The sequence below is a fragment of the Monodelphis domestica genome, chromosome 1, assembly GCF_027887165.1.
Source record: "Monodelphis domestica isolate mMonDom1 chromosome 1, mMonDom1.pri, whole genome shotgun sequence".
In the NCBI taxonomy this organism is placed as follows: Eukaryota; Metazoa; Chordata; class Mammalia; order Didelphimorphia; family Didelphidae; genus Monodelphis; species Monodelphis domestica.
In genome coordinates this window covers 262,962,641-262,976,261 of record NC_077227.1, presented here as the reverse complement: position 1 = coordinate 262,976,261, position 13,621 = coordinate 262,962,641, and the positions used below count along the sequence as shown (strand labels likewise).

Sequence of the window (13,621 nt, the reverse complement as noted above, 5' to 3'; positions counted from 1 at the left end):
AAAAAGAGATGAGGCTATCACCTCTTGTTTTGGATTCTATATTTTTAATCCATAATAGATACTTAACAGTTTGCTTATTTCCTTACAATTACATTTTCATGGAGTAATAAAGTGTATTAGCCCATATTCCTTTAAATAAATTATTAAATCTAAATTTATGTTCTACACCTTTCCATCGCTCCAGTGGTCTCTTATCTAGAGTATTTTTTACTACCATCCTCCAACTCATTAAATGGATTTTTCTATCTTTTTAATTGAGGAAAAACAGAAGTGAAAAAAGTCCGCGATGTTTTCACAGAGTGAGAAATGTTCAACACCCGTGCCTCCCCCTCTTCTTTTCTCGCTTTCTCTCTCCCTCTTCTTTCTCTCCTCCTTCCTCGAAGTTAATCACCAGCTGTATTATTTAACAGGTCTGGATGAACTGAGGGCCTAGGCTCTGCGGGGATTCTGGTCCCTTCTTTATCACATGAGAACAGGAGAGAGAATCCGGTTGCTTCCGACCTCAGTGAGCCTTGCTTGACCCCCTGCAGCCAAGGGGGGGGGGGATGCTGGGTTTTTTTCTTATGTAATAGGCTCTTGGCAATTTTCATTCAGATCTGGTTGGCTGAAAGCTGGCAGGCAGCCGGAGCTACGCCTCCAACTCAGATGAGCTCATCCATCCCCAGCTCCCAGCCTATTTATTTATTTATTTATTTTAGGAAATGGGAAACTGTGGGGTGGGGGGTAGGGGTGGAAATAGAAATAAGGGGGGTACTGGAAGAAGGAGGGAAACTACCCTAGCCAAAATACATGTGGTTTTAACATTTAAGATCAGGCTACCTCCTTTCTTAACATTTTCCCCTCATTGAATGTAGAGACCCTTCCTGTCCTCCCCCGCTTTCTCTTTCCTTCTTTTCCTCCTCTTTCCACATCCCTTCTCCCCTTTTTCATTCCCTTTGAAGAAGACCGAGGGGGCGGGGGAAGCGGGAACAGGAAGAAATTTACCGCAATGGATTTCACAGTTGATTCTCCTCTGGTTCAGATTTTAATTGCCAGTGGGTGTCACTGGTTAGGAATCGGCCAACGAGGGAACTCCCCCTCCCCCATCTCCCTCTCCAATTAGCAGAGGCATTCACTACTAGGCTCACTTAGCCCTGTGCCTCTGCCAGCCCCCGCCAGATGCATCAGTCTAGAACCGGCTGCAAGTGATGCTTTGGCTACAGCGCCGAGGGGACTTCGTTCGGGATGATCTGATTCAGAAATAGAGCTGCCCATACTCCTTCTCCCTGCCTTGCCTTGTCCTACCCTACAAGACAAGGCAAGGCAACCCAGCTTTGACATCTGCCTCTCCTCCCAGCCCGTGAGCAGCAGGAGGCAGGTGTAATTAAAGGAGCGCCAGTCCGGCTCAGAGCTTCGGAAGTCTGTCCAGCTGCTCCCTTCAGCACCTTGGAGAAGTCCTGTATGTGGGAGCTCTAGAGGGCGCCTTAGCCCACAGAGAGGGTGGGAGATACCAGTGAACCGGTCTCTCTCTCTACAGCTTGCCCTGAGGATGGACCCACCCGATCCCAGCCCTATAGGGTAGAGCAGATGGAATTGAAGCACTTTGGACAGATCTTTCCTTGGACTGAAGCTGCGGCTTCAGACCCTGAGCATTCTCTAGCTCATACAAGAGAGGCATGGAGGACGACGAAGAGAGAGACATAGATACATGCATTTTCTCCTTTCTGTCGGTCCAGGGTGACCTTTATCAATAGGAACAGATCAACTTCAATCTCCAGAACAGTTTCCTACTGGGCAACTCTATGTAACCTGGGGATAGGTGGCAATCGGCAAACTCTACCCTCATGGCTCAGGATAAAATTGTTCATTCTGAAATGCGAGCTGCTTATTTGTTTAAGTTTATCCAAATGCATGTTTCTGGCGTTTTAAAGGGAAAATACAACTGTCTCGAAATCAGAAGCGATAGAAATTTTTTAGGTACCTATGAATAAGAGCCGCCTGCCTGCAGCAAGCTTGGGGACTTGAAACCCTTCTGAAGACTCTCAACTCCTGTCAGGGAAACTGGTCGCTGAGTGTAGAGCCCTTTAAACTGCTTTTCATGCATCATTTTAAATGTGTACTTTGCCTAGAGTATACTCCATTTTCTTCCTATTATCATTCCTGATAGAACCTTCTCTCCTCTCTTCTCTCTCTCTCTCGCCTCCACCTCCCCCATCTTTCTCCTGGGTTCTGTGGACCTACGTAGCGGAGTTAGGGTTTGGAGCTCCCTGCAATTGCCTTGACTTTTGATTTTTTTTTTTTAACCTCTTCCTGGATTACAAGATTGGATGGTGCACCGTTAAGTCCAGAAACCCCGATGAGCCGCAGTGTTAGGAGGAATCTTGGTGTGAGTGTGTGTTTGTACTGTTGTGTGTGGGGGAGGGGGCAAGAAAAAAAAAACAACTTTGGAGCCCCAAAGCCCCCCTTTCCTCCTCATGCAAGTTTCTTTGGAAGTCGTACGATGAGGAATTCTTTTGCATATAGCTGAGGGCAAAGCCCAAACAGTACCTGGGGGCGGGGGGCAACGCTGCAACGGGAAGGGGAAATAAGATTTGTCCCCAGTATTCGCTACAATCAACGATGGCAAATGAACCGGTGATTTTGAATGTCTATGACATGGTGAGTATGAAACGGTAGGAGGTTGGGTGCAATGACAACATATGTGCCCCTTGTGATTGGACACAGCCGGGCTAATAAGAGGAGCCCAGTGCAGAGTCCTGGAGAGACCAGCTGTCTGTCCGAACTGACAGACACATAGACATATTGACTCGGTGCTTGGCTTCTGCTGCTCCCATCACCTCTCCCAAGAATGGAAGGTAAAGCGCGCTGGTTTGACTAGTTGGTGCGCTCTTGGGGAGGGGGAGATACAATTGCCTTCCTTTGCAGGCAGCTCAGGCTTCCAAGAGATGCAGGCATCTCTGGTTCTTGGAGCTGAGCCGCTTTGCCCTTGAATTTCAAGAAGAGGTAGAGCCCAGGAGGCAAGGAGAGCTCAAGTTCTTGTAAGGAAGAGCAATTATTTAGGAATCTTAAACGGAGAGTTCCAGGATGGGGTTGCCTTTGGCTCTGGAATGTAGAATCAAGATCTCCAGAGTATTCAGTTAACAGTGGCTGTAATATGTCATGAATTCTTCAACCAAATGCAAAATTCTGTAAAATTCACAACTCAGAGAAAGAGTCCAATTCTCCCTTAACCTCCAACTCCTGATCCATTTTCTCTTGACATTCAATTATAAATCATTTAAAGGGCTGAGGATACTTTGCTCTTTTGCTTCAACACCTTGTCCCTAAGAGAGACAGGCAGATTGCCTGGTTTATACTGCACATGTGATCCTTTAGACACACACAGTAGATTAAGTGTAAGAGGAGATATAGTTCTGAACCATGGAGAGTCATTCTGGGACCAACTGTTTTCCCTCTGCACCTTTATAATCTGTGTAGAGGGCTTCCATTATTCATTCTGCCATTCTAGTTGAGAGGAAGAGAAGGGATACACTAATCCTATAGCCTTAGCTTTTTTTTTTTTTAGGACATCTTTGGGAAATTAACAAGGGACACACATTTTAAGATAATCTTACATGGGGGGGGAATATAATGCTAATAGCCAAAGGTGGTCCAGTAATAGCAAACTTATGCTATCATGGAGGTAAAATTGGATTAAGGATGCCAGTTAAAAATAGGATTACCTAGGAAACATACAGAAATCACATGCTGTCTAAAATGATAGGTGTGCTATAATGAATATAAATCTATATAGAACATGAGACTGGAAATATCTTGCCATCTACCCATAGCAAAGAATCTTTGTGCTTCTCCATATAAGTGATATTTTTTGGGGGTAGAGGAAAACTGGGGGTGTGCCTTAAAATAGTGGATGTGGAAAAAACTGCCACAGTGATGGGAGCTTTAACACCTACTCCAGCTTTGATAATTACTCCTAAAATTCACCTTGACTGTAAATGGTTTTTAATAATGCTCTTTAGATAATATCTATTTTCACAATTTGATCAGGTCCATGTGTATATACAGCATGAACAGGTTTAAATTTTTATATAAAAGGGTCATTATATAGGACCATGATGAAATCATTTCCCCTAAATAACCTTTTTTGGTGAGTGGTCATCATGGTCAAAGAATCTTCATCTTTACCTCCTTTCTTTGCTGGAGTGAGCTAAGTCTATTGCTTAAGACCTGGTTTCTCCATTTGTTCCACAAGTAAAACATTTTTTTTTACTATTAGGTAATTTGGGGAAGCTGTTGTCTTTAGACAAATGGAACCTTTTTCGTGTTGCCAAGAGGGGTGATATTTGTCTTGGAAGTTCTAAACTGAAAACCTAGATTGGTATGTTCTTTTCATCTACACAGACAAAAACAGAGAATGTGGATTCAGAGCTAGAAGGTACTATCTAGTCCAGTCCTTTCCTTTTACTGAGTGTCTTCCAAACTTCCACAGTCTCAGAACTGAAAGGCATCTCCAAGCTCAATCTGTACCTGAACAGGAATCCATTCTATAACATCCCTACAAGTTAAAAATTCCAGAAGAGACTGGAGTACCACCTCCCTACACAACATGTTCCACTTTGGGATAAATTGTGAAAGATATTCTTTACATCAAGCCTAAATCTACTTTTGTGGTTTCAATCTGTTGCTCTTTGTTTTGCATTCTGGGATGGACAGTTTTTTAAATAGTCAATAAGCAAAAGACATTTATTAAGTACTTACTGTGTCAGGCACTATACCAAGTGTTGGAACCAAACGGAGGCAAAAGACAGTCCTTGTGCTAAAAGATTTCACAATCTAATGTGGGAGACAACAAGCATGCAAATATTGTATGTACAAACAAGTTATATAAGGAATAAATAGGAAATAATTAAGAGAAAGAAGGCACTAGAATTAAGAGGGTTGGAAAAGGTTTTCTGTGGGAGGACTTGAAGGAAACCAGGGAAGGTAGTAGGAAGAAATGAGGAAGAACAGAATTCCAAGCATGGTGATAGAGAAAATTCCAGTAGCAGAGAAATGGAGTGTCTTTTCATGGAATAGCAAGAGGTCTAGTGTCCCTTGATTGAAGAATACATGATGTGGAGTAAGGTATAAGAAGACTTCAAAGGTAGGAGGGGGCTAAGCTATGAAGGTCTTTGAATGACAGAGGATTTTATATTTGATCCTAGGGTCAATAATAAGCCACTGGAATTTCCTGAGTGTGCGGTGAATATCTATAATATCTAGGGCTGACATGGTTGGACTTTAGGGTCACACAGCACTTTAGTGCCTGAAAATGGGATGCCTAAGAGTGGAGAGAGACTAGAAGCAGGTAGAACCACTAGTAGGCTATTGCAATAGCCCAGGCATGAGGTGATGAGAGCCTGAATCAGAGTTGTGGCAGTGTTAGAGGAGAGATAATTGAAGACAGCTATCACAGAGGCAGCATGGTCCAATAGAGAGGCACTACATTTGGAATCAGAGAACCTGGCTTTGTTATTTACTTAACTATTTGACTTGGAACAAATGACTTAACCTCTTTAGGTCCAAGTTTCCACATCAATAGAACACCAGACTAGAAGTCCTCTGAGGTTCCTTTTAACTTTCAATCTGTGGTCCCTAGTCTTCTCTTCTCCTGGCTAATTTCTGAATTTCTGTTAACTAATTTTTATGTGGTCTGATCTCCTTTCCCCTCAACATTGTGATCTTCAACTTCTAGATATTCACCCATGAATTCTTTTCCTAAAACATGATCCCCAGAGCATGACATTACCCCAGATGATGTCTGTTCAGGGTAGAATGTAGTGGGAATTTCCTTTATTTTGAACATATCCCTCTAAATGCAGCCTAGGACTGAAGTAGCATTTTTATTCTTTTTATCATATCATATCATATCACTGATCAATTTGAGCTTGAAGTCTTTTTAAAATCCCTCAGATTTTTTTTACGTAAGCTATTGTTATGATACTTTCCCTATTTTTGTCTTTGTGCAGCTGACTTTTCAAAACAAAGCCTTTACACTCACCACTATTATCATACTAGATCTGACACAAAGTTTTCACCTTTCATTTATCTTTTTGGATCCCAAGCATCATTCATTATGTTAGTTATACCTTCTACTTTGTTATTAGCAGTTTTATAAGTATGCCATTTCCCAATGCTATAAATGTTAAAGAATACAACAGATCTTTGGAACAATCCCCTTTCAGTTGATAAGAATCCATCAATGGCTACTTTTTGGGTCTAGTTTTCTTGCCAATTGGTTAGACAACTAGCTGTACATCATTTAATCCAGGATGTTCCTTCTTGTCCATGAAGATATTCTGAGAGCTTTTGTCACATACTTTTCTGAAGTCCAGGTAAGCCATATTCAGCTGTCTCCTGATCTGCCAGTCTGGTAACTGTCAAAAAAGGAGCCCTTCATGACTTGTGATTTTCCTGCTTTTCCAGTGTTCTTACACTTTCCTCTTTACTCTCTGATTCAGCAACACTGACCTAATGGTTTATCACATACACTACCGCATCTACTGATTCTATATCTTTTTACTGGCTGCCTTGAATATCTCAAATGTTCTCCTACATAACTCCATCTTCGGAATCCCTTGGTTTCCTTCCTTCCTTCCTTCCTTCCTTCCTTCCTTCCTTCCTTCCTTCCTTCCTTCCTTCCTTCCTTCCTTCCTTCCTTCCTTCCTTCCTTCCTTCCTTCCTTCCTTCTTTCCTTCCTTCCTTCCTTCCTTCCTTCCTTCCTTCCTTCCTTCCTTCCTTCCTTCCTTCCTTTTTCTCCCCTTCTCCCTTTCTCCCTTTCTCTCTCTCTCTTGCTTTCTTGCTCTCTTTCTTGCTCTCTTGCTCTCTTGCTCTCTTTCTTGCTCTCTTGCTCTCTTTCTTTCTTTCTTTCTTTCTTTCTTTCTTTCTTTCTTTCTTTCTTTCTTTCTTTCTTTCTTTCTTTCCTTCCTTCCTTACCTTCTGTTTTAAAATTGATACTAAGAATTGGTTTCAAGGCAGAAGAATAGTAAGGGTTAGGTAATTGGGGTTAAGTGACTTGTCCAGGGTCACACAGCTAGGAAGTGTCTAAGGGAAAATTTGAACTGAACCATCTAGCTGCCCCTACCTTTGACTTTCTTTTCAGTTAATATCTCACTTTCTACAGGAGCTTGTTTCTGGTCAAGCCTGCTGCTAAGATCTCATTATCTCATCTTCTAAGTACTCTATGTATATAGTTATTATATGTATATAGTTGTTTGTATGTTATCTCTTCCATTACATGATGGGCTTCTAAAGGGTAAAGATTTTTTTTTTCATTTCTTTTCCTATATTTAAAGCTTAGGCCAGTGCCTGGGTAGTTAGAAAACATGTAACACATGATTATTGACTGACTGAAGCCATGTTGATTCTTAAGGTTACCTTTTGAAAATATTCATAAAGTATCTCTTAAATAATATATTTTATAATTTATTTAACTTTTGCCAGGAAATGACATCAGGTTCACCTATTTATAAATGAGAGAATATAAACCCTTTCATATTTTGAAAACTTGGGCAACCTTAAAATCTTTCATGTTCTCCATGACTTTTAAAAGATCATCAAGAGATGCTCAACAATTATATCTACTAGTCTTTTAAAAAAATTTATCTTGAAATCTTGTTCATGTTGGCCTGGTACTTGAACTCAATGAGGAGAGTTAGGTGCTCTTTTACTGTCTATTTATGTTTATGTTTTTTTGTTTGTTTGTTTGTTTTTACTGTACCAAGTGATCTCTTTTGGGGATCTCCTTAGTTCCTAAGGATTTAATTATCATCTCAGTGTATATTATTGCCAAATCTACATATACAGTCCTCAGGTCCCTCCTGAATGCTAATCCTATGTCTCTATCTGCCTGAAGGACATCATCACCATGGACATCCTAGTACCATCTCAAATTCAACATTTTCAAAATTAAACTCATTATCTTTTCTCCTAAATCCACACTTTTTCCTAATTTCTCTACCTCTGTAGAATGCATTACAATTCTTTTAGTCACACTGGTTCTTAACCTCCAGAGTAATCTTCCACTATTCAATATTACTCATTTCCCATATCTAATTAGTTGTTAATTTTAACCTCATCAGCAACTTTCAAATCCTCCCCTTCTTTCTACTAATACCAAAATAATCATGGCCCAATCCCTTGTCACCTCTTGCTTGAATTATTGTATTAGTCTATGAGTTGGTGCTCTTGGCTTCAATTTTTCCCCTTCCCAATCCATCTTCAACACAGTGACCAAATTGATAATCCTTTTAAAATTTTCACATTATTTTATTTATTTTGTTAAATATTTCCCAATTACATGTAATTTTAAAAAACAAATATTAAAAATGTTTGAGTTCCAACTTTTTTTCCTCTTACCCCCTCCCCCTTCCATGAGAAGGCAAAGAATTTTATTTAGAACATAGGTGTGAGGTCATGCAATACATATTTCCATATTAGCCATGTTACAGAAGAAAACACAAATAAAATAAAACAACAATAAAGCTTGTGAAAAATAGTACAATTCAGACAGTGTTCAGAGTTAATTAGTTCTCTTTCTGGAAGTGAATAGCATTTTTCATCATGGGTCCACTGTCTTGGATCATTGTCTTGATCAGAGTCGATCACATTTTATAGTTGATCATCATTACAATATTGATGTTGCTGTGTATAATACTCCTTGGCTATGCTCATTTTACATTAGTTCATAAATGTTTTCCTGAGTTTTTCTGAAAGCATCCTTCTTAGTCATTTATTTTAAAAATATTTTATTTTTTCCAGTTACATTTAAAATAATTTTTAACATTCACTTAAAAATTGATTTCCAATTTCTTTTCCTTTTTCTTTTTCTTCCCTTTGCAAAGAGAAGGCAAGTCATTTGATATAGGTTATACATGTGTAGTCATGCAAAAAACACTTCCAGATTAGCTATTTTGTGAAAGAAAGCACAGACTAAAACCCCAACTCCCCAAGCTCAAGAAAAATAAACAAAGTAAAAAAAATGCTCCAATCTGTACACAGAGTTTACCAATCCTTTCTTTGGAGGTGGATAGTATTTTTCATTATAAGTCCTTTGGAATTGTCTTATATCATGGTATTGCTACAAATAACTGAGTAATTCACAGTTGATCATACTTACTATATTGCTATTACTATCTAAAATGTTCTTCTGGTTCTATTCACTTTACTTTGTATCGGTTCATGGAAGTGTTTCCAGGTTTTCTTGAAAGAATCCTGCTTGTCATTTCTTATAGCTAGATAGTATTCCACCACAGTCATATATACTGAAATTTGCTCAGTCACTCCCCCAATCAATAGGCATCCCTTTAATTTCTAATTCTCTGACACCAGAAAAAGAACTGCTATAAATATTTTTGTGCAAATAGGCTCTTTTCCTTTTTTTGATCTCTTTAGAATATAGATCAAATAGTGGTATTCCTGGGTCAGACTATACACACTTTTATAATCCTTTTAGGCATAATTGTTCTCTGGAATGGTTGGATCATTTCACAACTCCTGCAACAGAGAATCAGTGTCCTAATTTTCATACACCCCCTCCAATATTTGTCATTTTTCTTTTCTGTCATGTTAGCCAATCTGATAGGTGTAAGGTGGTATTTCAGAGTTGTTTTAATTTTCATTTCTCTAAGCAGTGGTAATTTATGGCATTTTTCATGTAACTATTGATAGTTTTGATTTTTTTCTGAAAACTGCATATTCATATCTTTGGTCACTTATCAATTGGGGATCCTTTTAATTTTTATAAATTTGGCTTCATTTCCTATATATTTGAGAACTTAGGCTTTTTTTAGAGATACTCACTACAATTTTTTCCCCTAGTTTCTTGTTTTCCTCCTAATTTTGGCTGTATTAGTTTTCTTTGTGCCAAACCTTTTTAATTTCATGTAATCAGAAGTATCTATTTAGCTTCACATAATCATCTCTATCTCTTATTTGGTCGTAAACTCTTCTCTTGTCCATAGACTTGAGAGGCACATTTTCCCATGCATCCCTAATTTACCTATAACCCTTTTTGTCTAAATTATTCATCCATTTTGTTCTTCTCTTGGTTTATAGTGTGAGATGCTTGTCTTTTCCTAGTTTCTGCCAAATTGCTTTCCAGTTTTCCAGCAACTTTTGTCAAATAGTGAGTTCTTTCCCCCAAAGCTTTGATCTTTGGGTTTATTAAACACTAAGTTTCTATTGTAATTTACTACTTTGTACTGACTATAATCTATTTTACTGATCCATCATTATTTTGTAGTCAGTACAAGATTATTTTGACGATTTATCCTTTGTAATATAATGTGAAATCTGTAACTGCTAGGCTTCTTTCACTAACATTTTATGCATTGATTCTGTTGATATTCTTGACTTTTTCATCTTCCAGACAAATTTTGTTACTACTATATTTTTCATGGTTTTATAAAATAATTCTTCAATAGAATGATTGTTATAGCACTGGATAAATAAATTAACTTAGGTAGAATTATTATTTTTATTATATTGGCGTGGCCAATCTATAAGCAATTGCTATTTCTCCAATTGTTTAGTGCTGTCTTTATTTGTGTGAAAAATATTTTATGATTGTGTTCACTCTCTGTTTTTTGATTTGAGGCTTAATAAATTTTGCTCTTATTCCTCATTTTAAATCTGTGTGAAGCTTTGTGTTTTAAATGGTTTTTTTCTGGTAAATAATTATTGGATTCTGCTTTTGAATCCATTATCCATTATGCTACCCTCCTCCATTTTATGGGCAAGTTTATCCCATTCATATTCATAGTTATTGTTATTAATTATATACTTCCCAACATCATATCTTTTTATTTTTCCTTCTTTTTATACTCCCTCTCCCTCTTCACAAAGAAGATAGACCTAACCCAGATCTTAAACTCTGTTTCTTATATTTTGTCATACTTAAATTTTTTTCCTTTCTGATCTACCTTCTGAAATTGGAGTTTGTTTTTCTTGTATGGCATGGGCAATACCCAGAGGATTTGCCTCCTGAAGGCTAGGCTAATTTTTCCTTAAAAGATATTAAGTGAAGCAGCTAGGTTGCTCAGTGGATTGAGAGCCAGGCCAAAGATGAGATTTAAATATGGCCTCAGACACTTCCTAGTTGTGTGACCCTGGGCAAGTTACTTTACCTCCATTGCTCATCCCTTCCCACTCTTCTGCCTTAGAACCAATGCAGTATTGATTCTAGAGTGGAAAATTAGGGTTAAAAAAAAAAAAGATATTGAGATTGTCCCAAGGCCTTAATTGGCTCAGAGAAAACCTTAGGACATTCATGTAGCTTCCTGATAGTCTAGGTTCCAAAAAACTAGGGTAAAATAGAGTCACCACAGAACCACCCTGAGCCTTCTGACTAATGATGGATAACAGAGATAAGGAAGCTATATTCAGCAGAATCAATGATATATCATTGCTGAATATCTTCCCTTCCTTTTCCATTCTGTCATACTATGGCTACATTAACCTTCTTTTGTTAGCTGCAAGATGTCCTTTGAGTGTCTAATTTGTAATTTTGAACCTCAATTACTCATCTGAAAAAAGCCTGGCCTATCACATTTGGCATGGTAGAAGCAATATTGGATCAGATTGGCTTCACTGAAGTTGCAGAGGGGTAACATAGAGGAAAGTAAGTCCTTAGCTTCTGTCCTCTTACTGGTCCTTCTGATCTCTTGTGTCCTCTCTTGGCCCAGGCTGATTAGAGAGTACATGGTCTCTATGCATTTAACAAGCAGCAAGAGATGTGAATGTGCTCTGCATCACTTAAAAACATGCCCAGAAGATGATAAATGCTGTAAACTGCTGTTGATTGATAATTTTTGTACTGGGAGGGTGTGTGATAGTGATTTTCAGGCCATCTAATATGGTAGGATTTGTCCTTTTCTAAAGATTGGAATTTTTAGATAATCTTAAGGGTTGTGCTGAAAGAACAGCTTAAAACTTTTTATTATTTTAATTTTTTCCCTTTGAACTTTTTTAATTGTAAGAATTTATTTTTTCATTTTTTAAATTTTATTTAATTGATTAATTTAGAATTTTTTCCAGGATTACAAAAATCATGTTCCTTCCCTCCCCTTTCCCCAACCTCCTCCCATAGCTGCCGCACAATTCCACTGGGTTTTACATGTGTGTTCAAGACCTATTTCCATATTATTGATATTTGCACTAGGGTGATCATTTAGTGTCTATAACCCCAATCATATTCCCATTGACCCATGTGATCAAGCAGTAGTTTTTCTTCTGTGTCTCTACTTCCACAGTTTTTTCTCTGGATGTGGATAGTGTTCTTTCTCATAAGTCCCTCAGAATTGTCCTGGGCCATTGCATTGCTGCTAGTAGAGAAGTCCATTACATTTGATTGTACCACAGTGTATCAGTCTCTGTGTATAATGTTCTCCTGGTTCTGCTCCTTTCACTCTGCATCAATTCCTGGAGGTTGTTCCAGTTCACATGGAATTCCTCCACTTTATTATTCCTTTGAGCACAATACTATTCCATTTTGTTCAGCCATTCCCCAATTGGAGGGCATAAGAGTATGGCTATAAATATTTTTGTACAAGTCTTTTTTCCTGACAAATTCCATTCTTGAGCCAGAATAGTTTCTCTGTCTCTGTCTCTGTCTCTGTCTATCTCTCTGTCTCTGTCTCTCTCCCAGTAAGAAAGAAGGGAGAGGTGGGTCTGTCATCTCAAAGCTCAAGCCCATAAACGTCACATGGTAAGAAGCAACCAATAACTCATCATCTCCAGTTTGCTTATGTGATGAGCTAGCACACATGGTTGGGTAGACTCAAGAAGCAGAGCTTTGTGTATGCCCATAGTTACATTAGAAAGAGGGAATGATTTATGGCATGAAGTTCTTAGGATCTGGAACAGGATGGAATAAAAAGCACTATTAGAACAACATCTTGTCTTTGCATCTCCAGCCCCAAGTACAATTCTTTATATAAGGGTAAGAATTGATTAAATCAATCAATCAAATACTTCCTCCTTACTTAAGGTAACTAAAATGATCTATACTTTGATACCTATATTAGTTAGACAATCAAAAGGATTAAACTAATTGCAAGCAATCTAATGAAGTTGAAAAGGCGGTAGATTGCTTTAAGACATTGGATGATATAAAATGATCACAGGAAATGTATTAGGCTTGGTTAGGATTTCAGCGATGCTTATGTGACCTGGATAAAAGAACCAATTTAGAACCCAGGGCTCAAACCAGTAGTGTTTGGCCAGCAAAACAATTTTAGTCAAGTCACTGATAATTACTGGGGGTGAGGAGGAGTGCAATTGTATTTCTTCTCTCCACCTTGACATGAGGAGGAACTTGTGAATGAAGATTATGAATTTCACTTGAGTATCCTAGCAGTGACCCTGTAATAGCATGTGCTGATGGTGGCATCTGTGTTGGGAGCCAAGGAAAAACCAGATAAAGCAAAGAAAGGCAGCTTCAGGACTCTATAAGGGTCCGAACATAACATTATGACATGCTTAAGGGGAACTAAATGCGAACACCACAAAGGGGAGAAAAACTCTCCAACACAAGAATCTGTGAATATATTCTTTTGCTAAATTATCTTCCTAAGTTTCATCCCAATTTCCCCTGTACTTTGTA

The 13,621-nt window shown here is 38.4% G+C and overlaps 1 protein-coding gene across 2 annotated transcripts in view; it reads left to right on the top strand.

Annotated features, from left to right (window-relative positions):
- Positions 1-939: 939 nt before the first annotated feature.
- Positions 940-13,621, top strand: part of LOC103093231 (deubiquitinase DESI2-like) — a 92,299-nt gene continuing 79,617 nt past the window's right edge. Inside the window, exon 1 of one of the 2 annotated variants that reach the window (XM_007472919.3) lies at positions 940-2,637. In XM_007472919.3, coding sequence (XP_007472981.1) covers positions 2,599-2,637 — 39 coding nt within the window. In that variant the 5' untranslated portion in view covers positions 940-2,598. The remainder of the gene's footprint in view (positions 2,638-13,621) is intronic. The other variant, XM_007472920.3, reaches the window with a different exon arrangement.